Source organism: Podarcis erhardii, assembly GCF_964252035.2.
Source record: "Podarcis erhardii genome assembly, chromosome: 3".
Lineage (NCBI taxonomy): Eukaryota > Metazoa > Chordata > Lepidosauria > Squamata > Lacertidae > Podarcis > Podarcis erhardii.
The window spans coordinates 87,985,683-88,012,569 of NC_138507.1; the positions used below are offsets into that span (position 1 = coordinate 87,985,683).

The following is a 26,887-nucleotide window of genomic DNA, read 5'->3' on the forward strand; positions in this document are numbered from 1 at the left end:
AACTCACCGCCAGATCACATGTCTGTGGCCACAGCATGAACCACAAAATTCATACATCCGCTGTTTCGTTTAGAATATTTTTTTCCTTGTTTTCCTCCTCTAAAAACTATGTGCGTGTTATGGTTGGGTGCGTGTTATAGAGCGAAAAATACGGTACTTCCTCTTGCCTGTCCTTCACCTTCCCACATCCAGCTTTTGGATGAGCGTGGTTTCTAGGGTTGTGAGAGAGTGGGAGGAGAACCTCTCCATCTCCAGTTTCTCTTACTAGCATAAATAATGATATACACCTCTAGGATGTGCTTCCTTACTCACCTCCCGCCACAAAAAAAGCCACAGACCTTATACTTTTGAAGTTTGTTTTTTCAATTTAACAGCATTTATAAACCACTTAATATCCTAAAATCTCCTAAATTGATATAGAAAACTGCAGCATAAGAACATGAAAAACAGATACAAAATAAAAACCAGTAGGATGCCCATAAAATCTGTAATGGCTATTATATTACGTTTGCATGTACATTATGTTGCTTGTTATGTTATAAACCACCTTCTGATTTGATAAGGGGCAGCATATAGGTTTCCTAACTAAAACAGTATCATTAAAAGCAAGAATGAAAGAGTCCAAGTTAATGGCAATGCCTAACCGTGTGTGTGTGTGTGTGTGTGTGTGTGTGTGTGTGGTTTGGGGTTCAAGTTTGTGGTTCAAGAAACAACTAAGTCTATAGATCTTTTATACAAGGTGTAAATATCTCTTTAGTGACTTCAGCAGTACATTTTTTTTTATATACATCCCCTGCCAAGTTGAAATCCATGTATATATGTCTGTTTCTCCCTCAACAGCTAAAGGAACAGAGAGAGAAGGAGCGGCGGCAGAAGAAAGCCAAGGCTGGCAGCGTCTCTGAGGAGGGAGGGGGAGAGTTTGATGATCTCGTGTCTGCTTTGAGGTCCGGCGAGGTCTTTGACAAGGACTTATCAAAGCTCAAGCGCAACCGCAAGCGTTCAGGGAACCAAAGCTTGGAGACGAGCCGGGAACGGGCAGTGACAAAGCTCAATTATTAGAGGAGGAAGCACAAAGGAAAGGAAAGGACAAAACAAAGACTTATTGCCGCAACAAAGAGTCAAACAAGATGGCGGAGGCTGGCCAATATTCTTCCCCGGGAGACTTGTCTATCTGGTGGCTTTGTTTACTGTTTCCAGGATGTACGGGCCTTCCCATCTTGCTCTCTACCATAGCCATATAATCTGGAATGGTTATAAAAGTGCCTCTCTACAGCCCAAGGGATTTGTCACCAAAACGTTGCTGTTTGGTAGACGAGTTTGCTTCTTGACATTTCCCCTCACAAGTTCAGCCTGGTCCCAGTGGCGGAACACAAACCATTGGGCCTTCTGTGCCGATTAGTTATGTGGGGAGAGACTATGGTTTACTCTGTGCCAAAGTGTACACTTTAAAAAAAAGAAGTTCTCCATCTATCTGAGAAAATTAACAAGACATTTTCAGTTTGGTTTGCTGAACCCTCCTGCCCATCCTTCATGCATCTGTTGTAGAGTGGTTCTACAGCGCTGCAGCTCCGCTCTTCCCCTGGATTTACAAAAGGCCATTGGTCGAAGCCTGAATGATGTTTTTCGATCTGGAGAAATGTTACTTAGTGGCCTATATCATATAAAGCAAAGCAAGTGATGCTGCGTCAGCGGAAGTAGATGGGACCGCTCAGCCGAAGAAGACAGACAGACTGTTTGCGACACTCCTTTTTTTTTTCTCCAGGAATCATGGATATTGAGTCTTCAGGGATGTGCCCATCCATGAGAAAGAATGAGGGAAGGATGAACCACACTCGGAAGAGCGACCGCAATGCGTTTCGAGCCAGTTCAGTTGTCATTGCTGAGCAATGTGGTAGGGAAAGGGTGGCAAATAAGAATGTTCACAGGTGTAAATCTACATCATTTTGTTAGCACAATAAAAATGGTTATTGGGACTGGCAGAGGTAGGATATTTTTTTTCTTTTTTAAACCCAGACAAATGGAGTTTGTCTGGTGGTTGGAAATGGGAATCCTTTTTTGTGTTGGCAGCCATAACTCTACTGGGATGAACTGGAGCTTACACTTTAACAGGCTGGCCTTCTTGGAAGCCCCAGGTCTCCCGGAAAGGGCTGCACGATTTTAATAGTAGTAGTAATAATAATAACACGCTGCATTGGTAGATAGCTGGGGTGTTCGAGGACTTTTCCATCTGGAAGGGAGTGATGGTAGACTCAAAGGTGGCTTACCCCAGTGGACTTTGATAAGAGCTCCAGAGAGCACATGTAATTAATCCAAAAATAATTAGTTGTTCCACAGTGGAAACTATCTAACACACAGCCGGAACAGCGAGAGGGAGCATACTAATATCTTCCTGTTTCATTGTACCTATATGGCTATATGGCAATAGAAGCATATAGTGTTAGAGTCCTTATTTATCATAAAGAGGTGAACAGACTGTCGCCTTCCTTCAAGTGAGCATAGGAAAAATAGGCGAGAAAGATCTGGGTGCTAAGCATAGCAACAGATGGTCATGCCCATTTCTGGAAATGAACGTGTCATCTGTGAGTGAGGAGTCCTTGGGACTCTGAGGAATCCCGAAGAGGCTCAAATTGTCACTTTACAGAGCAATCCTATGACCTTTTTGTGGGTGGGAGAAGCTGTGGCAGAACCACCACATCTGGCACTCTGCAGGCTCACTGCAGCCGGGGTGGAAAGTGTGGGGCAGCTTTTCTCCCTGCCTTTTGACCTTCCCCAATTCCAAACTGCAACCTCTCCCATAATGCCCTGCTCTTGTCGCCACTACCAGTGGGGAGCCATTATGCAATTTCTGTGGCCACACAGTAGACCTCTGTCTCTGTCAACCCGTGGGCCTCAGCCACCCTCCCAAGCAGCATAGGATTGCCCCCCCCCCTTATCATCTGCTTTTTGTTTGTATCAAAGTGTTATTTAATTTCAAGCTTTACCTTGAGTTTGTAGAGCAGACAGCGTCCGCATCTTGAGCACTGCCTGATCAGTATTCTATGCAAACCATGTTAGAAAATTGTAGAGGGAGGTTGTTGGTCAGAACATCAGGAACACTAAATCAGGTATCTAGGAACATGCAGAAAAGAGAGCGAGAGAGAAGACAGAAGCTGCCTTATTTTAATGTAGTGGAGTCTGAGCCTCCCATTTCTGAATTTCTTTGTTCATGACATTCCAGAATCCAGCACTTCTGCTTTGACACAGACAGTGAAGAGCCGGTTACCTTACGAGGGCTGGCTGCAATGTGCTCTCCTTTACTCCTCCTCCCTGTTTTGAAGGGCCTCTTTTTTTGAAACAAACCCACTGCATATAGACCCAAGCACTTTTTTTAAAAAAAGTTCTTTCTAAAAACTTTTCTTGTGGGGTGGGGGAATTTTACAAACTCATACTTTTTTTTGGGGGGGGGTATTCTCCCCACCTCCAAAGATGATGAACTAGACACTTTTAAAAGCAAATGTAATTGCTATCTCAAGCTTCTTGCTGAGCTCTGTAGTGGAGATGTAGTACTGTGATAATATGTATTGTGGACATAAGGTGAGACTGAAGCAATATGTGCCATAAAGGTAAAACTACCCCTGACCGTTAGGTCCAGTCGCGGATGACTCTGGGGTTGTGCGCTCATCTCACTCTATAGGCCGAGGGAGCAGCCCTTTATCCGCAGACAGTTTCCGGGTCATGTGGCCAGCATGACTAAGCCACTTTTGGCAAACCAGAGCAGCACACGGAAATGCCGTTTATGTGCCATAGGGGAAGACAAATGAGTTTAGTATGCAGAAAAGCCCGAGATAACATTTCCCCTCCAGAATATAAACATTTGTTTTCTTTCAGCACCGTCTTTCCCCTCTTGCTTAGTTTCTAAAGACTTAAGGCCTGCAGAGAGATTAATTACAAAGGATAGATCCCAATTCACCAGCTTAGATTCATCTGTGACCTCTTCCTGAATGTGAAAAAAGAGAATAATCTGATCTATGTTTCTGTTAATGTGGTTTAGTCTTATGCTGATGCCATTACCATAACCCCCATTCTTTCTGGTTATGAATCGGAGGAGGGCCAGGCTGGAGCCTGCTGGTGGCTCTCTCTGTCAGTGTCCCATTTCAGAGGGGCACCCCCTCCATTTTGGGTGGCAAGGAAGCTTACTTGGTGACAAGCAGCAGCAATCACTTAAAAATGAATAAAATAAAAGCAAATGCATTAGACCTGAATCAGCTTAAATCCAAAGCATTTTTCCCTCTGAAAAATAAGTTGCAAGTTCTTTAGTCGGGCTGCAGGACCAGTGCTAAGGCATGATGGGAGTTGTAGTCCAACAGCACCTGGAGACTATAACTCCCTTTAGACTATAATTCCCAGCAGCTACAGCCAGTGCTGGCTGGGTCTCCTGCGTGTTGTAATATAAAACAATGGGGAGGCACCAGTTTGGGAAAGTCTGATCAAGAGAATGTTTGAAAACACAAAATCCTGGAGTGTTTTAATGACTGCAGCCGGACTTTGTATCTTCTCAAATCTAGCTCTTCAACTTTTCCTAATACTTATGCATCATCACTATTGTTTGTGGTTGACAACAAATAGAAAATCTACAACAACATACCTTCTACTGTGGACTTTGGTTGCAAAGTGTGTCAATGATGTTAGGACTGGGCTATGTGTTCCTAACCCAGGTGGGCGTGCTAATCCAAATGCATCACCAGTTAACAGCAATGGCAATACAGTAACAGTTCAGGTTTAGAAGTCTCCTCTGTTGGTTAGATCCAAAGGTTCATCTCCTTCCAGCCAATGGAGCATTTCCCAGGGAAAAGCATTCCAAGTTTTGCAAGGGGTAATAAAAACCAAAGTTTGAGTCTGCTCATCCCAGAATCTGGGTGGGGGGGAATGGCAAGGGCTTAATGAGATATTTCTCATTTGGAAGATAATGTTTGCAGGTCTTTTAGAAGTATTATGTTTATGTTTAATGAAGTAAAGGAGAGCAAAGCACTTGTCCTACAGAAGAGCTGTGGTTCTCCATGCCCACCACAACTTCGTTGCACAGACCTTTTTCTTTCTGCCACCCCCCCCCCCAAGTTATAGCCCAATAGCCATTGAAATAGGTTTATATCTTATAAGTTTCCATGAAGGGAAAGGAGATCAGTTGTACAGTTCTGTTATGTACATGATGTATGCAGTTCTGTGTTTTTTTAATGTTCTAATAATTAAAAAAAAATAAAATACAATTTTAGGAATGTTTTTAGGGGAACCCTGTAAATGCCACACCTCTATTTATTTCGCCTTATTTTAGTTTGCTATTTTTGTGTATACACCGCATTGCAGCCATGACTATTGAGACTGCACCAGTATAATCGGAGCAAGCAGAGTTCCATAGTTGGCACTACTCAGGCAGGATAGGTGAGTGGGCCGGGCATCCATTGAAGGAAAGATTTAATGCTCAGGACGCCCTCCCTGCACCACACACCACACACACACATTAATGTGTTGCAGAAGGATGAGGAACATGTGACCTTCCAGCCTTAACCAGCATGGCCAGTGGTCAGGGACAAAGGGACTTGTGGTCCAATAACAGCTGGAGGACCACAGGTTCCCCATCCCAACAACAAACAACCTTTTTGGGCAACCATAACACAAATCAAGTCCAAAATATATGCCATTGCTGGCCCAGCACACACAGACAGTTTCTCAGTGCCCTTGTGCGTTTTTTCATCACAAAGATGAGCTGTAGAATGGGCAGCAGTGTTAAACAAGAGAAGCAGGTGCCTCCAGGTGTATCTGCAAAGTCTTTGCATCTGGTCCCCCCTCCCCAGTAGAATGAAGATGTGCACCTTCTGTTTTCCTTATCTTCTATGCAACAATGTCACTGGCTCAAGGGCTAGTTCCATGAACACAGCCAGCTACATCAAGGGCAAGGGAGCTGTGACCATCCAGATGTTGTTAGACTACAATTACCATTATCCTTGACCCCTGGGCCATGCTGGCTGGGGCTTATGGAAGTCCAACATCATCTGGAGGGCTACATGTTCCCCACTACTGAAATATGTTATTCTGGCTTGATTAATCAAAACCAGTAATATAGGTTAGGTTGCCACCACTATTCTAGCTCAGAATTTTCATTTATAAAGGGAGGAATTCTACCATTTTAAGAGGTAACTAATCTGCCTTACACCATCTTGTATATGAACCTGGCAAGTGTCCCTGCCCAAGAACTGCTAAGAAAACCTGTGCGTGTGCGTGTGCTTGCATGTTTTCATCTTGCTCCTCTAATGCTTTGGTGTCTCCTCATTTGTTGGTCAATTTAAGATTATAAATGAAATTAAATGTACAAAACCTGTAGCATCCTTTTTATCTGCACCTTTTTATAAGAATATAATGTAATACTAAAACAAAAATTAAAGATATATTGCCCCTATTTTATTCCACTGAGTTATTTTGTTCGGTGAGCCAAACAAATTTAAGCAATAAACTCTATTAATGTTCACTAAAACAAGCATTATTTTATTCTTCATTTCACAGCAACACCTTAAGGTTGGATTGATTCAGTCTCTACCTGTGCTAAAGTCTACATCATCAATGCAGCAAGTAGGATAGTGCTATAATAATAATAATAATAATAATAATAATAATAATAATAATAATTGTACACATCTCATCTGGCTGGGCGGCTTGTGTAAAAACATAATAAAACATTAAACACCTCACACCAAAAAAGAATTACATATGAAAAACTATGACACTAACCATCGAAGAATGCTGTTTCGCAACTTCCAACACTACTTGTTTCATCACCATCATCATTAATTTCTATTTCACATTTTACAATACAGCTTACAAAATTGAATGCCATGCATGTTGATTTCGACTCACAGAGTGGAACACCCCCTTGCTTTCCTCCTCTAAGTTCTCCAACTTGCTCTGGGGGATTCCCAATCTTGCAGAGCAGATTCTGGGGGCATGTGAAGGACGTAAGGAATGAGGGGAAAATCAGAGGCCCATGGTGTCCATTCTGTTGTTAGATCAGTAATAAATCAGCAAATCTTGCTGATTTATTACTGATTTCACCCAAAAGCTATAAAAACCAAATGAAATCAAAGCACCACACAAACCAGCCCCACCACAAATCCACCTGGAAAATCATGTCAACACAACTTTGTTGTTTAGTCATGTCCGACTCTTCGTGACCCCATGGACCAGAGTCAACACAACTACATCACAACTAATCATAAAAGGCTTGCTCTGTTCTCCATAGATTGAAGAGTTTCTCCTCCTGCCTCCTGTGCTTCATATGTCTTGTACAGCCACATTTATACACAAAGCAAGTAAGACCACTGCAGTTAATGACCATGTCCACGGGCAAGTAGAACATCTTTCTTCTAAAGCACTTCCCAACCAACAAGCTACAGTACTGGGCAAAGCCAACAGCTGCCAATGTAGAAAAGAGTTTTCTTGACAGTAAGAAAAGGGTGTATGTAGATATTTGTTCAAAATGCAATGGCTGGCTGCTGCTTGATGACAGTTGAGGGAGGAGCCTTAGGACTCAGGTTCTTTCAGATAACCTATGAACGTCCGACCAGTTCTCTCTGCCCACACCCATTCTGCTCTCTTCACTATTGCCGTGTTCTACAATACCACAACTGGCTCTGGAAACCACTCAGAAAGTTCACAAAATGGCTACTCAAAGAATGCCCCTAGCAAGCTGGAACAGCATCTAATTCCTTATGGATTTTCCAGCTCCTTAACAATCATATCTTGAGTCTGGAGCAACATATCCTGGTCTCGTTCCTGCCCTTCAGCAGAAACAAAAATGAAACTTCTCAATAAGCACCAGCTCACCACAAGTACTGCTCTCCAAATGGAGCAGTCTGGGGTTTCAACCACAGCTGACTGCATTCCCCTTGGCAAGTCCAATCATTTATGCCAACTGCCAAGTCTGGGTAGTGGGAGTCAGACAAAGCACGTCCCAGCATTGCTATGGGGTGAAAAGGAGAAACTCCAAACCGGCAATCTTAATCTCATTCATAAACAAGCTTCTTTCTGGGTGTGGATGCTGCCAACTCCTATCTGTTCTCCATTAATCTCCCCCCATCCCGCAAGAGAAAAGGAATGGGAGTATAGCAGGAGAAGCTGGGGAATTGATTCTGGCACAGAAACCATTTGAGCTGTCTAGGTTTTATCCCAAACCAGAAACACCTAGATCCAAATTGTGCAAAGGGAAGGGAGGCAATCAAACAAGCTTCATAGTGTAAAAGTGAAATGGGCCAGGGTTTTCTCATGGGAGAAAAGGCAGACGAAACATACATATGGTGAACATTCATTCCAGCCCTGTTAGAACCCCAGAAGGAGAGATTATCTAAAAATAATAGTGTCTGAATCACAGATAGACCTGAAAGGAATCTGTCAGTGATCTCATCCAAACCTCTACTGTTCATAACCAAATTTGTTTATTAAATTCACATTCCATCTTTCTTCCATCATGGAATCCAAAGTACCCCAGAGGTCTCCTATCCAGTGCAATCCCTGCTTAGCTTCTGGAAGATGGTGGCCTTGGATGTCTGCAGACAACACCCTCTTCCTTCCACAGTAGCCAAGGGCTGGGGGAACCTGTGCCCACCAGTTGTTATTGGACTTCAGCTCCCATCAGCCCTAACCATTGACCATAGCTGGTCGGGGCTGATGGGATGTGAAGCCCAGAAACATCTGGACAACTACAGGTTCCTCATTCCTGGACTAGTCCATCATCATACAGACTATGCTACATCAGAAGGAATGAGGCAGATCAAACCAGATGTTCCGTCAAGACAAATGAGAGGTTCTGAAGAAAACTTAAGTTTGCTTCTCAACGAAAATTCACTCTTCCGACTGGAAGATTTCTTTATAAGCCCCTTTGCCTGATTTTTGTTTTTAAGCAACTTACTTATCAGCCACATAAATAAATATTGTTTCCCTGCTGTTTAAAGCTTCACATGAAAATATTATGGAGGCCCAGATTCTCCATTCCAAGCCCTTCTAGAGCCTTGATGCTGCATTTCAGACAAGCAAAATTCCTGAAACACCTTCTGAAAACACATATATTACAGTACTCCAATGGAAAGGTGAGTATAGCTTGCATGTGTCAGTGCGACTGGTTCCTTGTTCTCCTGTGAATTTCTCAGTGTGCATAGCATGTAAGATGGAGAACAGACCACAGGTGGGTACAGGAATGCCCCCAAGTAGTGCTTTTTTCTGGGGGGATGCAGGGATACGCATACCCATAAACATTTTGTGAATCTAAGTTTGACCTCATTGAGGGGCAGTATTTCAATATGAGTAGGAAAATGAGAGTACCGCTAAACGTTTTTTTAGAAAAAAAGCACTGCCCCCAAGTAACAACCTTTGACTTCTTCTGAGGTGTATTGTACCAACATGTCCATTATATCTGCGTTGAGCTTCAGTTTGACAGCATTTATCCAACCAATCACAGATTTCAGACAACCACTCATGTCTCTTCAGTCCCTGAATGAGCTTCATTACAATATAGATGGCACCTATCTCCCAAATGGTGAATGATCTCTCTCACCATCATTTGTAAAAGGACATTTTAGGCTATCATTTCCTTCAAGTAAGCCGTGGGGTAACAGGTAGTTCTACCCCTCCCCATTATCCCCACAACAAACCTGTGGGGTAAATTAAGCAGGGATATAGCAACCTTCAGCCAGTCATTCAAGGAGCTTCAGGTCTGACTGGAATTTGAACTTGGGGTCCTAGTCTGCCGCTACCCACTCCACCACAGTGTCTCTCATACAGATGTTAAACAGCATTTCTCATCTGCCACACTAAAATACAGCAACCAGAATCAATTGCACAAATAAAGCAGATCCCCCAAATTTGCATTATGAGCTCCATGCACGGGATTTGAGCTTCTGTCATACAGAATTTGGATCTTCATTCTATTCTGTGGCCAAGAGAGTAATTTGGCAAAACATTTCATCTGGAAGAGAGGAGAGAGGAAGCTTGCAGTCATTAGGATGCTGTTTTTATTTTGCAGCAGTGATAAATCTGCCATCATCTGAGAGATGCTAATCAGGTCTTTGTTTATTGAGAAGGGGAGATGGGAGGGAAGGGCCACGGCTCAGTGGCAAAGCATATGTTTTGCATCTGCAAGTCCCAGGTTTTAAATACCTGGCAACTTTGGATTTTAAAAAACTGATCTCAAGTAGAAGGATCACACCCTAAAGTACTGCAAGGATAGCTTTCTACAGTACAACAGACTGTACCAAGACGAGTCCTTGAAATTCTAGGGTTATGCAAAGGGCAAGAGATGATTCTACCTAATTTGGAGCAGGGAAATTTTCCAGAAGCAATGGTGGGGGTTTTGTGTTTTTTTGCCAATGCTTGTTCTCTTCACCAAAGGGATCTCTCCCCGCCCCCTCCCTACCTTCCACACTTCTGCCAGCTGCATTTAATTTTAGCCATCTCACTATCTTGGAGCATCTTCTTCCATGGAATGCAAGTTCTAAAGTAAATAAATAACAGTTTGTTGATGTAAAACCGCTGCCCAGAACCACACGGCAATGAATACAGCAGCCAGTTAGGCCCTGGTTCGATCCACGTGGAACCACTTTACACAGCTGCTACAGCAGCGATGCAATGCTGCCGCTTCCTTCCATTCCTACTTTCTGGCTCCACTTTTGCCAGAGGCTCCAGGAAAAGAAACACAATGAGGCACTACAATCTATGCCATTCCCCTTTAGCTGGTTTTCCAGTACAGTGGTACCTCGGGTTAAGTACTTAATTCGTTCCGGAGGTCTGTTCTTAACCTGAAACTGTTCTTAACCTGAAGCACCACTTTAGCTAATGGGGCCTCCTGCTGCCACTGCGCCGCTGGAGCACGATTTCTATTCTCATCCTGAAGCAAAGTTCTTAACCCAAGGTAATATTTCTGGGTTAGCGGAGTCTGTAACCTGAAGCGTATGTAACCTGAGGTACCACTGTACTACCCTTATTGGCTAGGTGCAATTAATGTTTCTATTTGCTTTGCACTGGCAACAATTATGGCACTGTTACTTTCGCTGCTCGGTTGAAATATCTCTTGCGTTTTTGTACAACGCATTGAGTCTTTCTGAGAAAGGAGTCTTAAGAATTTTAATTTTAAAAAGCCGAGGGTCGAAGAAGCAATGGCTCTCCAGTTGTTGCTGGGCTCCAACTCCCATCAGCCCTACTCCTGCACAGCCAATGGTCAGAGCTGATGGCGGATCTAGTCCAAAAAAAACCATGTGGAAGGCCACAGATTCCTTCGCCTTGTCCTAGAAGGCTGAACTCTAGAGGCACTGCCAGGACCACCCTGGGAGATTTTGGATGTTATTGTAAGCCTATAGTAAAGCAATTGCCAACACTCCTCTTCCCCACTATATTGGGAATGGGCCAAATCACAAACAAAGCATAAAAGTTCATAGTGGACGGGCGGCAGAATCTTGTCACCCCCCCCAATACTTATTTGGCCCAGTGCTTAGACCAGCTTCAACCACTGCATCTAGAACAACAGGTAAGGAATGGCAGGAAGACAATATATTCAATAAGGGCTCTTCGTCTCCTCTCTCAGCAGAACTCAGCTCCTAATTTTACTTGAAATAGTTCTCTCAGGTAGCCCCACATTGGTCACATCACAACCCACCCACTGAAGACCAACGGTTGGTTACCTCAGAGGCTACACAATTACAGCTCCACAGGCAATAAAATGTGCCCCTTATCCAAACCCAAATCCAACATTCTCACCACCAACACAAGGTATTTGTGTAGTCCTTCGTGTCTTTTACTCGTTGCTGTGGGGTGGTTCTTCGCGTATCCCATTACTGTGCAAGTACGATACTTTTGGCTGTGTGTCAAGAACATTTCTGAACCACTGGAAGGTTTGTCCAGGCACTTGCCTTCTGTGCCAGCAGGACTCTTACAGCTTTGCCTGAATTCTCTGTGAACTCAAAAGTACAGAGGCTCTGGCAGCATTCTGCCTTTTCCATTGACCACAACTGGGAGTAGACTTGGGCAGAACGGAGTCTCTCAAATTGCCAGCCAGAATAGGAGACACGAGACTTTGTGGGTAGCAAGAGTTATCACCTCTCCACAGTTATGTTCATTCGGTGAAGCTCTGAGGACACCCTCCCCTTTCCCCTCCCCGAGTCGATCTGTGCCAACAACCAATGCCACACACAGTTACAACTTCTAATATTTCTGTTGAGTACCATGACTTGGCTGCAGAGCCACAGATTATTGAAGCTTAAATCTTGAGGGAAAGCGGGCTTGTTTGCTTTCCTGAAGTAAAAGGACATTGGCCTGGAGGTCTGTAAAAGGAAACCAGGGCACTCTGTCCAAAACATTAGCAAAAACAGCACATACTTTCAGGATAAAATTTGCCATTCATGTAAAATACTCAAGGAATAATCTGGCCATTTACCTAAGTCTGGTTTTACTCAGCAGTACTGCCAGAGAGCTCAGAAAAACACAACAGCTATCTTGTTAATTAATCAACAATGCTAAAATTAATCTGTAATTTTGTTTACCTCATGGTGTCAGCAGCTGCACTTGGAACCTTGACGCCCTTAATCCAACCATCCTTAACCCCTGAAAAAGGAGAAGGCTACTTCAGAATCAAACAAGAATAACGGTCATAGATACTGGAACATTAGTATATAGATCATTTCACCCCTTTTGTGTCTTGCTCTATTCCTCTTGCTACAATTAGCAAAACACAAATATTACCAGCCCTTTTCTTATTCCCTAGAACTAGTAACACATTGCTTAGAGAAGTGTGCAGAAATCTGAGGCATAAGCACTTTTCAAATTACATTTTCTGCCCTCACCATCTCTTCTTAATCCTGTTATGCTCTTCCTTGTGCTTTTCTATGCATCCCATAAATTTAATTACTGGTATCTTATCAAATCCCAAGTCTTTGAAGTCAACTATCCAAGCTCACCCATTTGAAAACCTATTGTTAATTAACCCTCCCCTTACGTCATCAATCCCCCTTTCATGTTTATTTTGCCTGGTTTTAGACATCAAGCCTAATGGACAAGAAGATAGTTCTGGCTTATTGTTGACATGGTGTAAAACATTTAGAAACAATGAAATTAGGCATGGTGTGAAGAAAGCACATAGGGAGAAGTTTCCCACCCTTTCTCATAATCCTAGGATCCAATGATGCTGAATGGTGGGAGATTCAGGCTAGACAAAAAGAAAGTACTTCTTCACACAGCATATAGTTCAGATATGGAATTTGACATCACAAGATGTAGTGAGCGCCACCAACAATGAATAGAATATTAATAGCTAGCAGTCATGATGGCTATATATTACCTTCTGTAACAGAGGCAGCATGTTTCTGAACACCAGTTGCTCAGAAGTAACAGAAGAACACCATTGCTCACAGTGCGCTTGTGGGCTTCCCCCAGGCACATCTGGCTGGCCACTGAACTAGATGGACTTTCGGTTGAATCCAACAGAGCTGTTTGCATAAAAATGTGGTTGTAAATTTAAACTTTCTTGTTTCTAGTTTCTATGAAAGTTCCCATTCATTCCTAATGACTCCCCACCCAATGTTCAACATTTTACCCGTAAAGAAAGTAGACAGATATCTGAATAATGAAGACCACATACTCTCATTGTTTGCAATTGTTATTTATTAAAAGTGCATTAGAGCAATAAAATAAAATCTCAGTGCTTCAGTAAATCTGTGCGTAAATCATTATATCCCAAGTACACCATTATCTAGAAAACATACCAAACTTGTAGATAGATCCAAGAATCATATAGTGCTTGATTATGGCACACCAGAAAATGTGCTTAACAACTCACTTTAAATTTAAAATGACCTCCTTTAAAAATGGATCAAAAGGCCATTTTGCCAAACCCGTAAGCATGAAGCCCCATCTTTTCCTCTGCAGACAAACTTCAGGGGCAACTGTAACAAAACCACATCTGGGTACCCTGTTTTCAATTATTGGACAGTTTTTCAGAAAGTAACACAAATGTATTCAGAACCAGCATTTGTAGCAAGTTTTCCGTTCGTGAGATAAAGTTAATTTCCAAGCCCTTTTAAAAGAAATCACGCCTATGCTTTTACAACTGGAAAGCGAAAACCCCCAAACGTACACTTTATATAGTTCAATTTTTAAAAAGAAAGGAAGAAAGGAACTCATTCACATTTGTTAGGTGGGTGCTGTATTATTGTCTCCATGTTGAGTGTACAACTCGGTTTACTGTGTTATCTACATTAGCTTGCATGCCAAATATTGCTGAAGGTGCAAAAGTCACGGAAATACTCACATGGGAAACTTCTCTTTTGTTATCGACTTTAACTAGATTGGAGCAGTTTCCTAACATCCCTGGGCCAATGCCTTCCTGCAATGCCTGGTATATCAGAAGACCAACCAGAAAACATCTTATTTTACACAAGTCACAGCTGTACTCCTGTGCTTCTTATTCTTTTCATGGGGATATGTATAGGAGGCATTTACGGTGGACATGGCGGATTTTTATGTTGTAAGACCTCATGCCATGGTGTGGCAATCTTAGGTCAAAGAACTCAATTTAAAATTTCGAATGAGATTCCTGACACAATCTGAAAACGAAAAGCAGGTAAATTGCAGGACTGAAACAAATGTTCATATATCCTCAGAACAACCATGAAAGAAAGAAAGAAAGAAAGAAAGAAAGAAAGAAAGAAAGAAGACCAGCAGAAGTATTAAAATGTAAAGTCAAGCTTTTAATCTGTAAGTTTTAAAACGTCACTTCTGAAGTTTAATTGTCAAGGAGTTCGCAAAAAATAATAAAAATAAACAGGATGATCATTGCTTTCCTAAAGACAAAAATGTGCACACACTGCTCTGCACACAGGAGAGGGGGGGCATGTGGTGAAGTTGGGGGTCAGTATGTGTAAGAAGGATGCATTTAAACATTAAGTCCTGCTGATAAAATTTTATGGCCAATAATGCTCAGAATGAGCTTTCCCAATTCCAGACACTTGGGTTTGCCTTAAAATCCTTCCATCCTAACACCATTATTAAGTGTATGTGGGGGAATTGGAAGATACTGTTTCCCTATATTTGTTGCCATTTTAGTGTGCTACTCACATTCCATCATCTTGAACGCTACCTTGAAGAGCCTGGGGGATTTGGTGATCCAGCAGGTTCTATAGAAACAGGATGGAAATGTTTTGGAGTGGTGACAGAAATGTAGCCCAGTGACTGGATTTGGCACAAAGGAGTGTGTATCCCGAAACTGTATTCCTTCCAGTATCTTGCAGAAAAGAAACAAGCCTATAGCTTTAAAAAATAATAATTTTGATGAAGGGAGACCTATTTCCAGAACATTTAACGACTGGAAGATAAATAGCAGCCGTGTTCAGCACAATTCTGTTGTGAGAATTAAAATGCCCCATTAACATTCAACACCACTGGAAGCAAGAGTCTCACAGCATTACTGGGACTAATTTGAGTATTTAGCATCAGTTTTCTTAGTTGACAAACACCTGTTTTCCATTTTCAAGGATGAAATGTAGCCTATTCTCACCGTGCCGAAGTGTTATTTGGACAAAGTGGCAAAAAATTGTATATATTTTCCAGTGTTAGGCCCAAAGTATTAAAAATCATTGTTCACTTGCTTGAAAATTCTAATCACTTATTTTTTTTTTTGGTCTCTGCCTGAATTCCTAGTTCTGGATCATATTACTCTACATCAGTGGAAATCTTATTGTGCACATGCTTTTAGTGCAGGTGCCAAAAGATGGACAGCCATGAATAGTGGGGACTGTAGCCTTGTACACTGAAAATAGTTAAGGTGCTCAGTACAGCTACACTTCAGGAAGCCAAAGAAACCCTAGGAAGATGAGAACTTCAACACTACTGCCAAGGAGCCCATTTACTACATAGGCAGGCAAATGAGATGATGTCTGTTTCATACAGGAAAGTCAAGTCATTTAAAACAGCTGCCAAGATGATTGATAACTCAAGTTGTGCTTTGTAATTCCCAGCAGCTAGATCTTCACTTCCTAGTATGTGATGGTGCTGACTGGCAAGTGATGTCTTGGTTCGGAAACTTTAGACCTATGTTAGCCTCTCTGGAAGTCTCCTCTTTGCCCTCCTTTCTTGCTGAGCAGTTTCACCTCCTCAATGACCATGTCGTGAGTAACTGCTTTGCACATATCATAGACGGTCAAGGCAGCTAGGCTGGCAGCGGTCAAGGCTTCCATTTCCACACCGGTTTTCCCATAGGTGCGGCACAGAGCCTGAATCACCACTGCATGCCTCCTCTCATCGAGACTTAGGAAGACGTCCACCAGACTCAGTGGGACGTTGTGGCACAGTGGAATCAACTGGCTGGTCAGCTTGGCTCCCTGAATCCCGGCTATCTGGGCAACTGCTAGCACATCCCCCTTTTTCATTTGGTTCTGTTGCACCAAGGCAAATGCTTTCTCGCCCAGACGGACCACAGCACTGGCCACTGCAGTCCGTTCAGAATCCAGCTTCCTGCCCACATCCACCATGGAGGCACGGCCCTCCTGGTCAATGTGGGTTAGACGATCTGAGGCACTAAGAAATTGGCCGCTGGGAAGAGGTCCCTGGTTCTTCTCCTCTGCTTGGCTCCTGGTCACCCCAGAGTGAATGCCTCTAATCATGTGAAAAGACTGCTGAGGGAGAGAGGTTCCTGTCCTAAGGCACTTTGCTGCCAAAGTTGAGCTCAAGTTCTTTTGGCAAATGCAATGGCTGTGAAGCTGAGCTTGCAGAATTCCTGCTGCAAGCTGTCCTGTTGAACAAGTTCCTGGCAAAGCATGATGTCCTATAAAGACATTTTTCTGGAATGTCTTCCCCATCTGTTTGGATAAACTTGCTCTTGGAGTCAGCCAGTGGCCAGTTCTGTGGCTCCCGTCATTTAAACAAGCTCGGTCCTGCAGGGCATCTTGGAGCAGTGGGAACGACCATGACGCTGCCTCTAGGGAAATAAAAAACACAGGGTTGTTAAGTTTGTTGGATGAGAGAAGCTACTAGGAATTTTACACAGAGTTCTATAACCCCCCACAAACCAGAGGAAGAGAGAGAGGGGGAAGAAAAATAAATAAATTCATACCCTTCTAGATAATGAAATTTACTTAATTTGCCAGGCCAGTTACCAGCTATTAAAAAGCAGCTGCTTTCAGGTGCATGGAACTGAATAGGTGTGTGCTGGCTTGCAGACCACTAGAAGCAGATGAGGCTCAAATAGAAGAAATCCACCAATCCGGAAAGCCAAATTCTATCACAGAGCAGAATTATACTCCATGAGTGTTCTGCTCCAACATGGTATTATTGTGCAGAAACCTGTTCGATTTCTCAGAAGTTTTCTTTCCCAAAAAATGGGCTTCCATTTTAATGCTTTGTTTGATGGCTGCTTTAGAGTTGTGAGTGCAGGGTTGAGCAGACTTTATTGTTGTGAGGTGGCTGAAGGAGCTGTGTTTTTCTTTCCATTACTCCAGCGCCCTGCATTCTCCCTGGCTGCCAGCACTTCCTAATCTGAAAAAGCTCCATGGCAGGAGTGACCTCCCTGGGCTTTAGCTGAAGTGCAGGCAGCTGGGCAGGCTGGTGTGTTTGCTGCTTCTATTTACAAGGGAATCCTTGGCCACTTAAAAATATATAATATTTTCACACCAATTCTTTAAAAGTAAAAATGCTTCACTTTTTAAAAAAGTTAATGAATGGTTGTCAGGGGGGTGGGAGATAGCTTCCATTTACAGGAAAGATCGGCTGCTGATGCCATAGTCTTCAGGAAACACAGGCACATATGAAGGCTGCAGAAGGCAGATCATCAGAGTTGACTTGCAGAATGAAAAGACAATCACAAAATCCCTCAGTCCAGCAAAAACTTTGTACCCCCACCCATCAAAATTTCACCCACATTTCCCCTCCTCTTTGATAATTTTCAAATGCACTTTCTTTTATTATCACTTGACAAGAGAATGATTTGGGGGTGGGGGGATGGAAGAAATTTTCAGCACAGGGCTAAATTATGGCTACTAAAGCCATTCTGAAAAGCTACTAGTTTATTCCCTATTCTAGAATCATCTAACTGAACACAAGAAGTGTGGAAAGAAATGCTGACTCGTGGAATACTAGTGAGAATCTACAGTGCAGGAATGAACAGGAACTAAATGGGTCTGTGGGGAAGGATGGAGCATGCAGAATGACATGCTCCCGTTTCTGTCTTTAAAAAGCTTCCCCTATATCAAATCTCAAGCAGATAATGGTGCCATTTTAAAACAATTTTCTTCATGGTCACAAGGGCTATCAGCATATTTAAAAAAGAATAAGTATGAGGATCCATGAGGAATCCAAAGGATGCACTGGACTGTGAATAAGAGGCCAGCTTCTAATTTGTGCATGAACTCATGCACAAAACTAAGACTCCACTACTAAGCTTCAGCACACTGCAACTGAAAGGCAGAGAGCACCTTTCCCTGTACCCAGCCATTTGAATGCACCCAAAGATGCTTTTGACTTTGTCTGAATAGCAATTGCAGCCCTCGAGAAACAAACAGGAGGGCAACCAGATTGCAAGAGGTCTAGAACATAGCTGTCAACGTTTTCCCTTTTTTAAAGGGAAATTCCCTTATTCTGAATAGGATTGCTCGCAAGAAAAGGGAAAAGTTGACAGCTATGGTCTAGAAACCAAGGCCCATGAGGAATGATTGAAAAAGCTGGGCATGTTTATCCTGGAGGAGAGAAGGCTAACATCAAACATGATAGCATGCACTCAAATGTCCGGAGGACTTGCCACTTAAAAGATGGAGCAGACTTGTTCTCTATTTCACACATCCAGAGGGCAATTCTGGAACTAGCAGATGAAAATTGCAGGGAAGGGATCTCCTGCTAAACATTAGGAGATGCTTCCCAATGGCAAGAACCTAGAGAGGTGTTGGGCTCCCCACTGGACATACTCCAGCAGAGGCTCTGTGTCTAGCAGAGATTCTGTAGTTGCAAGATTCCTGCCCTGAGCAAGGGGGCTTGACCCAATAACCTCAAATATCCCTTCTAAAATTGTTTGAGAAGCAGCTTGCTTGATGGCTAGAAGGCTGGTGGCCTGGGGTGGGAAAGCTATCTGTGTCGCCCTCTATACTGTAGCCCACATAAATATATTCATCGACAAGATCACTCTTGGGACGCGGGTGGTGCTGTGGGTTAAACCACAGAGCCTAGGACTTGCCAATCAGAAGGTTGGTGGTTCGAATCCCCGCGACGGGGTGATCTCCCGTTGCTCGGTCCCTGCTCCTGCCAACTTAGCAGTTCAAAAGCACGTCAAAGTGCAAGTAGATAAATAGGTACCGCTTCAGCGGGAAGGTAAACGGCATTTCTGTGCGCTGCTCTAGTTCGCCAGAAGCGGCTTAGTCATGCTAACCACATGACCCGGAAACTGTATGCCGGCTCCCTCGGCCAATAAAGTGAGATGAGCACCGCAACCCCAGTTGGTCCCTTTACTTTTACAAGATCACTCATGAGGCAGCTGGCTTCATGGTCATGCATATATTTAGGAATATAGGAAGCTGCCTCATGTCCACTCAATCGGTCCATCAAGTTCAATACTCTCTACACTGAGTGGCAGCAACTATCCAGGTTTTCGGGCAGGGGATATTAGCAGCTGTACCTGGAGATGCCAGGGAACCAGAGATCTTCTGCAAGCAAAGCTGATATCTATCCCGGAGCTACAGACCTTCCCCCAAACATACCCTTGGGATTCAGAAAGTGAGATGCCACTCTGTCAAGCTCAAAGCAGTGTCTCATTAAACTAGCTAAGAGTAAGTACGGTGAATTGTGGTGCCGTCATAGGCTTTTTTACAGTATGCTACTCCCGATGCAAAGCCGTTGCCAGCTCCTTCTTCCAAGTCCCTAGAATGGGAAAGTAAGCTGCAACGTAGACTTACTCCTTTTGGAGCAGTAGCCCAAACTTTAAGCGACTACGATAAAAAGCAGTCACTTGCTGTTGCCAGCTCTCGCTGTGTTAACAACAGACACGTCATGTTTGGAGCTTTGCTGCGGCAAGCTCAGATTCCCTCGCTGACACGCGTTACCTTTGCTCTGGCTGGGAGCTTTGCCAGGTTCAGTTCCAAGTCCACTGGGAACCAGCCCTCTCTGCCCTTCTCATTAATCCCTTGGCTGTGGCAATTCCAGTGTCCAGTGCCAAGGACCAAGTCAAAAGGAGCCTGTTAAACATAATGGCAGCAATTCTCTTTATGAGCAAGGGAGGGAGAAGGGGGGGGATGTAAAGCAGTAGCCAAAGCTCTTTTTAATGATGTGTACCTTTAAGAAGTCTCAGCACACGCTTTTTTCCTGCTTCCCTGGGAAGCTTCTGTTCCCCCAGCAGTCCTATTTCATTTCCAGCAGCAGAGAGATGAGGCAAGGCTTGGTGCAGTTCAGCTCACAGACCAGCTATGTCTTTAAGATGAATCCTTACAAAGGATTCAAGGTCTTTTCATATAAGAGAATGTGTCCCTTCTTTTAGAAATGCTGGAGCACTCAGAGGCTCTGATTTTGGGGAGCAAAAACTCTCAATATCAGAAGAGCACTCCTGCAGCACAGCTGCCTTCCACCAGGAAAGCTTGTATCGCAAGGAATGCACCACTTTTTAACATGTTTGGTCCAACAGTACAGGGCTTGACCAGGAGTATAAAAAGGTAAAGGGACCCCTGACCATTAGGTCTCTGGGGTTGCAGCACTCATCTCGCTTTATTGGCCGAGGGAGCCAGCGTACAGCTTCCAGGTCATGTGGCCAGCATGACTAAGCCGCTTCTGGCAAACCAGAGCAGCGCACGGAAACACCGTTTACCTTCCCACCGGAGCGGTACCTATTTATCTACTTGCACTTTGACGTGCTTTTGAACTGCTAGGTTGGCAGGAGCAGGGACCGAGTAACGGGAGCTCACCCCGTCGCGGCGATTCGAACCACAGACCTTCTGATCAGCAAGTCCTAGGCTCTGTGGTTTAACCCACAGCTTCAAAAAGATTGGAGAAGTGTATTTAGCAAGCACCATTTTCCTCACCGTGGATTTACAGCCAGTTGCCCCACAAATAAATGACGATGGATGTATTCATAGCCGGTTCCCCTGGACTGCAAATTCTCTACAAGATTCTGAATATCACTTCCTTCTCTCCCAACACAGACAAAGTAATTCAGAAGAAGAGGTTCCAAATACGTTTTGGAATGTTGCCAGCCAGAGGTTGGAGGTTAAAATTCCATCATGTTTGCCAGGGATCAAGAATGCTGAAAAAGTGATGGAAGAGGCCTGCCACATGCTCAAATGATCTGTGGGAATTTCCTATAGGTGACGTGAGTAGGCAGTGCAATGGGAGTGGGGAAGTGGTTTTCAGCCAAGGGCTGCATCCCTTCATAGGCAGCTCGCTGGGGAGGGCATGCCAGGGGGCTGGGGAGGTGCAGAGGCAAAAGGTGGGTGGGGCTATGGATGTGATGCTTGCTTTTCTACAGTAGGCTACATTCCAGCCATGAAGAGCCAGAGGTTTCTCTCTCTTTCTCATACACACACACACACACACATCCCTCTCTCCCAGATAAATAAGAGGCATCCTCACATTTCAAGGACACATTAAAGGAGATTGCAGGGCAGGGACCATGAGTGGGGAATGGCTTGAGGAGAGACCCAAGGGCCAGACAAAGAGAGCTGGGGTCCACACCCCTGCAGTCCAGGATGCTCATTAACAAGCAGAGGGGAAATGGGGAAATATTAGTTGGGTGCCACCTGCAACCAAATACCAGGTGGAATTTGAAAGGGATAAGCCTGCCCTTCTCCATAGGTCTGGGATTAAACGTGAGGTTAAGCAAGCAATAGAGCCGGGCCTCCAACTAAACTGGACTCTCTCCTGTTCACTTGACAGCAAACCTATGCTATATGTGCACCAATATTCTGCTTTTTTTCCAGATGGCCTCTTTAAATTTCAGACAGCTTGAAATATAGCAGCTAGCTTTCCATTTTATGTGACGGGAGAGGAGCTGACCACAATGGCCATCCTAGCAGTGGAAGGGGGGAAAGCATTGCCCTAGTACTTTGCAAGGGATAAGGCACAGTGAATATACATTCTATCATGGGCTGGGGAGTGTGCTTCCAGGTCTGCCTGGTTACAACTGCATATACATGCAGGAAGAGGAAGGAGCACAACATACAGATTAGGGAAATGAGGGGCTTAAAAAGACAGTGTCTGTGCTCTATAATCCAGTGCTGCCAACTCACAGTTCTCATTGATGTCTATGCTATATAGATCTTATACTTCGCTTTTTGCAATTGCCAAACTCCCCCCCCCCCCGCGCACTCTCCTGCCAATGAGCCTATGTGAAGCAAGATGTCAAAGGGAAACAATGAGATCACTTTTTAAAAATCCCCTTAAAGCAGTGAAGGGAAGCATGGAAATATGCTAAGGAAATATGCAGCACAACTAATTCTTTGCACAGCACTCAGTGGCAGTGGAGGCTACATTTCCTCAACACCTCCTTGGTGTGTTCTCCAACCACTTCCTTCTGCCTGTTTATATGCTATCTGACTTCAGGGGAACCATGCAATCAGCCTGAAGTCCAAATTAGGAGGCCCTTCTAGTCATTCTCCATATGCCTCAGCTAGCCTGCGTGTCATGACAAAGCTGGCTCAACTCTGGTCACAGAAACCAGACTGTTTGTACAGAGAATGCCAGTGGTTAGTTTTCCCGAGATGCTGAATGCACGCTTGTCAGACTCAATCCAGCTCTTAGCTGCGTAAACAGACTGTAGGCAGCCTGCCTGCCATTCCAAAGCCAGCTAGAGGGGTCCCATCTTTGCATCGAGCTTCCTTCGCTCTCCCCAAAACGTCTTGTTGAATTACAGGCAAGTCCCCAAACCTATCTCAATAGAGTGCCAGTGGGATGAATACTGGCTCACCACATAGTTCTCCCATGCTGTGGAAGTGCTGGTAGCTAATTGTTCCTGTTCCCAAGTTATCCGAATCCCAACTATGTAATTCTGGCAATGCGCCCAATTTTAAAGCAGCTGAGAAGAACACAGGGAGAATGAGATACCCCTTCACTATAAACTGCTTACCTACAGGCTATGGAGAGAAAAAGACAGGCAGCTCATAAACTCCCATGAGAGTGAATAAACAAGTTGTACACTCAGCAAAAGGTGGAAGTGAATGGCCAAGGAGATCACAAGAGTTTTTGCCAAGTAACATGCAATTTCTCCTTGTGAGCTGTTTTTAAAAGCTGTTTGTACACCTCTTTAAAAATTCAAACAGACTTAGCCTAGGAAAAGACTGACTCTTTCCCCAAGGGGCAAATGTAAATACAGCATTGTGATATGGTTTATTACGTACTGCTTGGTCACCCACCAATGAGGATCATTGGTCTGTTCTTCATCTGGGAAATGTTGAACATGCCTGGGAATAAATAAAGGATAGATAGACAAGAATTAGAAGATGCTGAGGATTTTAAGTCATATTAGCTTTGTATTGAAAATAGAAACAATACTTGAAAAGTGCAAGGAATAGCATAGACATCTAGTTAGTCGGTCCCGATAAGGAAAAAGTATTCGGAAGCACAGAGATGAAGAATTCATCCCAATAAATGGGCTTCTTTAACACCCCCCTCAAGCGAAAAAGGAAACAGATTGAACCTCCTGAAGCACAACTTATGTTCGCATGGGAAATGGGCAGCCAGGTTCCTGTAGCAAACTAGTGGAGAAGGATTGGGTTAGAAGGTAGACTGGCACAACAGGACCTGAAATGGCAGGGCTCTAGCAAAGCCAGACATGTGCCTCGGAATTATCAATGTTTCCCTACAGAGGTTCACCTTTGACCTCAGAAACAACTATAATAAGGTTTGGGTCTTCTGGCGGCAGAATTCTGGATGATTCCTAGGGCTCTGGTGTCATTTCATTGACAATAAGACAATAAAAGGCATGAAGGTGTAAAAAACTTTGCTAAGAAAGGAAAATGGACCCCCTATTCCTGGTTAAATAGAGGTCACATATTGTTTCTTTTGACTCTGCCTGTCTACCACTCCAGGCTTCCAGATCCCTGGGTCAACAGTAGCATTTATTTGCCACCTACTAGGCAAATCGAGCAACTACTAAAACACAGGAAAATTCACGAATACAAATTTGCAACAATTGAAACTTTCACACTGTTACAACATAACCAGCTGTATTTGTGCTGCTACGTGGGACTAAAAATTAGGTGGAAAATGTGCGACCAGGTAAATAATGTGACCAGCAGCCGCTTAAATTGCACTTAACACTTTCAGCATAAAACAGGATCCTCTCCTGCTAAAAAAAAATAGTAGGACTGCAGGACAGACAGAAATAGATGGAGACATAGATAAAGTCCTATGGTCATATATTTTATTAGGCACTATGGCAATGCAATCGCTCTTAAATGAAGTGCACAATGCAGCCTATACAACTTGGAATCGTAAAACAAAATACCTGCATGTTGTTTCTTTTTCCTGCCAACAGCTGCCCCAATGATTTGAACCAATTCTTCTTCTGAGGCATTAGATCGTAAGTGATCTCGCAAGGACACTTCTGCATTTCCAAAAAGGCACACCTGTAAAAAAAGGATGAGAGGAGAGAGAATCATATAAACCTGCTTGCCTGGGTGCATCAACTCTGATGGCATGAAAACATCCTCAAAAGGTTTTTATCTCCAGATCCGTCTCTGCCCAAAAGTGAATCAGCTGTCCATTCCAACACTAAAACCCATGTGGGGATTGGTAGTCAAAGGGACATTTGAAGGCAATAACCATCACTTTCTCAACTGCAGAAGATTTTGGAGGGCGGGGATCAGGAAGCAAGGCTTTCACCGCTGGGTGGGAAGTGCCAATATTTAATTGAAAGCTAATTTTAAAAACACAACATGGAAACATAACGTGGCAGGAAGCGTTCTTCCTCCTAGCCCCCCACCCACACCCCCAATTCAGTCTGTGCAACATATGTCTGATTTGACAGATCAGGCAGAGTTCTGCAATGAAACTGGATACTGGCAAAGAAGAAAACCCACACCCTCCCAGTCACATTACCGAGAGTAGCATTCCTGCTGCCAATTTAAGAGGATTTAACATAAAAAAGCTACACAATGTGTTTATCTTCAGAGACTTCTCACCAATTAGTTTAACAGCTCAAATATGCTGCATTATGAAAACAAGGCAGTTTCTGCAACACTGAGAGCCAAGGAAAAAGACACAGTTGTTCTTTCCAACAGCAAAACAAAAATCTACAGTAGGATCCAACAGGGACTGTTATTTGATTTACCACTTGAGTCTAACTAGGCAGCAATCATCCAATGACCTCTGGCCCCTTTTGGATGCAATGACAACTTTGTGTGCACTTGATGCAGGTTATATAATCTTGTAAGCACTCTAACGGCCCAGATGAAGCTGGCGAATAACATTGTGCTCCTACCTTCAAGTTTCCATCAGCTGTGATCCTCAGTCGATTACAGGATCCACAGAAGTGTTCAGACATTGAGGTGATGAAGCTGACTTGTCCCTGAAAATGCGGCACCTTATATGCCTGTTGTGACCCAGGCATGGATTGAGAAAAAGAAAACAGAGAGAAAAGTTGAAGCACAACTTTGTTAATATCTAGCCTAATTGGCTTCAGCATCGTCCTATTCCAGTTAATGAAAACTGGAGTAAGAGACACAGCGGCGTAGCTAGCTGCTCAGGGGCCGGGTGTGGCATGCGTGTCCTGCATTTGGGGGCAGGACGCACTGCATGGAGCCTCTCTGCCATCTCCCTTTCAGCTGTAGGGTGGCTGAAGAAGAGGCGGAGGGCAGACGCAAGTCCCACGCTGCCATTTTAGGTAGCGTGGAGCCTGCAGGCGCCAAGCCACCATATCACTCCCAGGAGAGAGGCGTGGCTTGGGCATGCTGCAGGCCCCACAGTAAGTGCCAGGCCCTGTGGTGTGGTGCCCAGTGCCAGCTGTGTTTCGTTATGATTGTTGACTGAACTAAAAAGTTTTGTGAGCCTATTTTTTTAAAAAACCTCACATTTTTGTCATTTTCTCACCCCCCCCCAGTGATGACACCCAGGGTGGCCTGCAGCCCCCGCATTCCCCTTCCTCCATCACTGAAGAGATGAAGATACTGCACAGGCTAAATCCAAGGTAAGTTGCTAGAAGGAAATCTAACTACGAACTGAAAAATTGTTCAGTACATATGTGTGAAACCAATGCTGAAAAATGAACAGTTCACTCTTCATGGGTATATCACTCTTTCACTATGTATGGCCACATCTGATTAAGAATTACAGAGCTTCTTATCTCCATACCAAAATTTTCCTGTAAAATCTGGTTGTGCGAGTTTTGCCCCAATATGTATGCAAACGGAAGATTCCACAACAGATCGTTGGCGGCATTTCAGCAAAATGTGACGAGATGATGTTTACTCTAAAACTTGTTCAAAGGGACAAAGTTTGGTGTGGAAAGTAACCATCTGTAGATCATGTATAACAACTGGGCTTGGTCAAGTGTATAAATTATGAAAAATCACAGTTGGTCACGGATTCCATAATCTATACACATGTAAAGGCAACAAATTACAAGCATAAAACTCTCAATGTGTAAGAATTTTTTTTTCCCCCAGAAAAGCTACAAAGATTCTTATGTGAAATCCCTTCCTGGAAATCCTTGAGGCTCATACTTTACAAATTGCAGCCTATGAAGCACTATCACTATTAATAATTCTGATAGGATTTCTATTTTCTCCAAGCTTGATTTCCACTTCTTAAAAAAAATTTCACTTTTCTTCACTGCTACCTGGTTTTTCTTTTTCTTTGTAAATAATTTTTCATTAACTTTTCATTAATAATATTCCAATTAACAACAAATCAAATCATACCA

General features: G+C 43.6%; 2 protein-coding genes and 1 long non-coding RNA gene across 9 annotated transcripts in view; 2 read left to right on the forward strand and 1 right to left on the reverse strand.

Moving 5' to 3' along the window:
• DAAM2 (dishevelled associated activator of morphogenesis 2) overlaps positions 1-6,430 on the forward strand; it is a 220,789-nt gene extending 214,359 nt beyond the window's left edge. For all 6 annotated transcript variants that reach the window (XM_081854131.1, XM_081854136.1, XM_081854135.1 and 3 more), the window contains one exon: positions 841-6,430. In XM_081854131.1, the coding sequence (XP_081710257.1) occupies positions 841-1,059 (219 nt within the window). In that variant the 3' untranslated portion in view covers positions 1,060-6,430. The remainder of the gene's footprint in view (positions 1-840) is intronic.
• Positions 6,431-14,545: 8,115 nt separating this feature from the next.
• MOCS1 (molybdenum cofactor synthesis 1) overlaps positions 14,546-26,887 on the reverse strand; it is a 33,980-nt gene continuing 21,638 nt past the window's right edge. Inside the window, exons 8-11 of one of the 2 annotated variants that reach the window (XM_081854173.1) lie at positions 25,448-25,558; positions 24,473-24,593; positions 23,379-23,426; positions 14,546-16,978 (exon numbers count right to left, since the gene is read on the reverse strand). In XM_081854173.1, coding sequence (XP_081710299.1) covers positions 16,098-16,978; positions 23,379-23,426; positions 24,473-24,593; positions 25,448-25,558 — 1,161 coding nt within the window. In that variant the 3' untranslated portion in view covers positions 14,546-16,097. Of the gene's footprint in view, positions 16,979-23,363; positions 23,427-24,472; positions 24,594-25,447; positions 25,559-26,887 lie in introns of both variants that reach the window. The other variant, XM_081854174.1, reaches the window with a different exon arrangement.
• On the forward strand, positions 16,986-23,357 carry LOC309337621. The gene is made up of 3 exons (XR_014154449.1): positions 16,986-19,121; positions 19,520-20,687; positions 21,006-23,357. It is a non-coding gene; the product is annotated as an uncharacterized lncRNA (long non-coding RNA).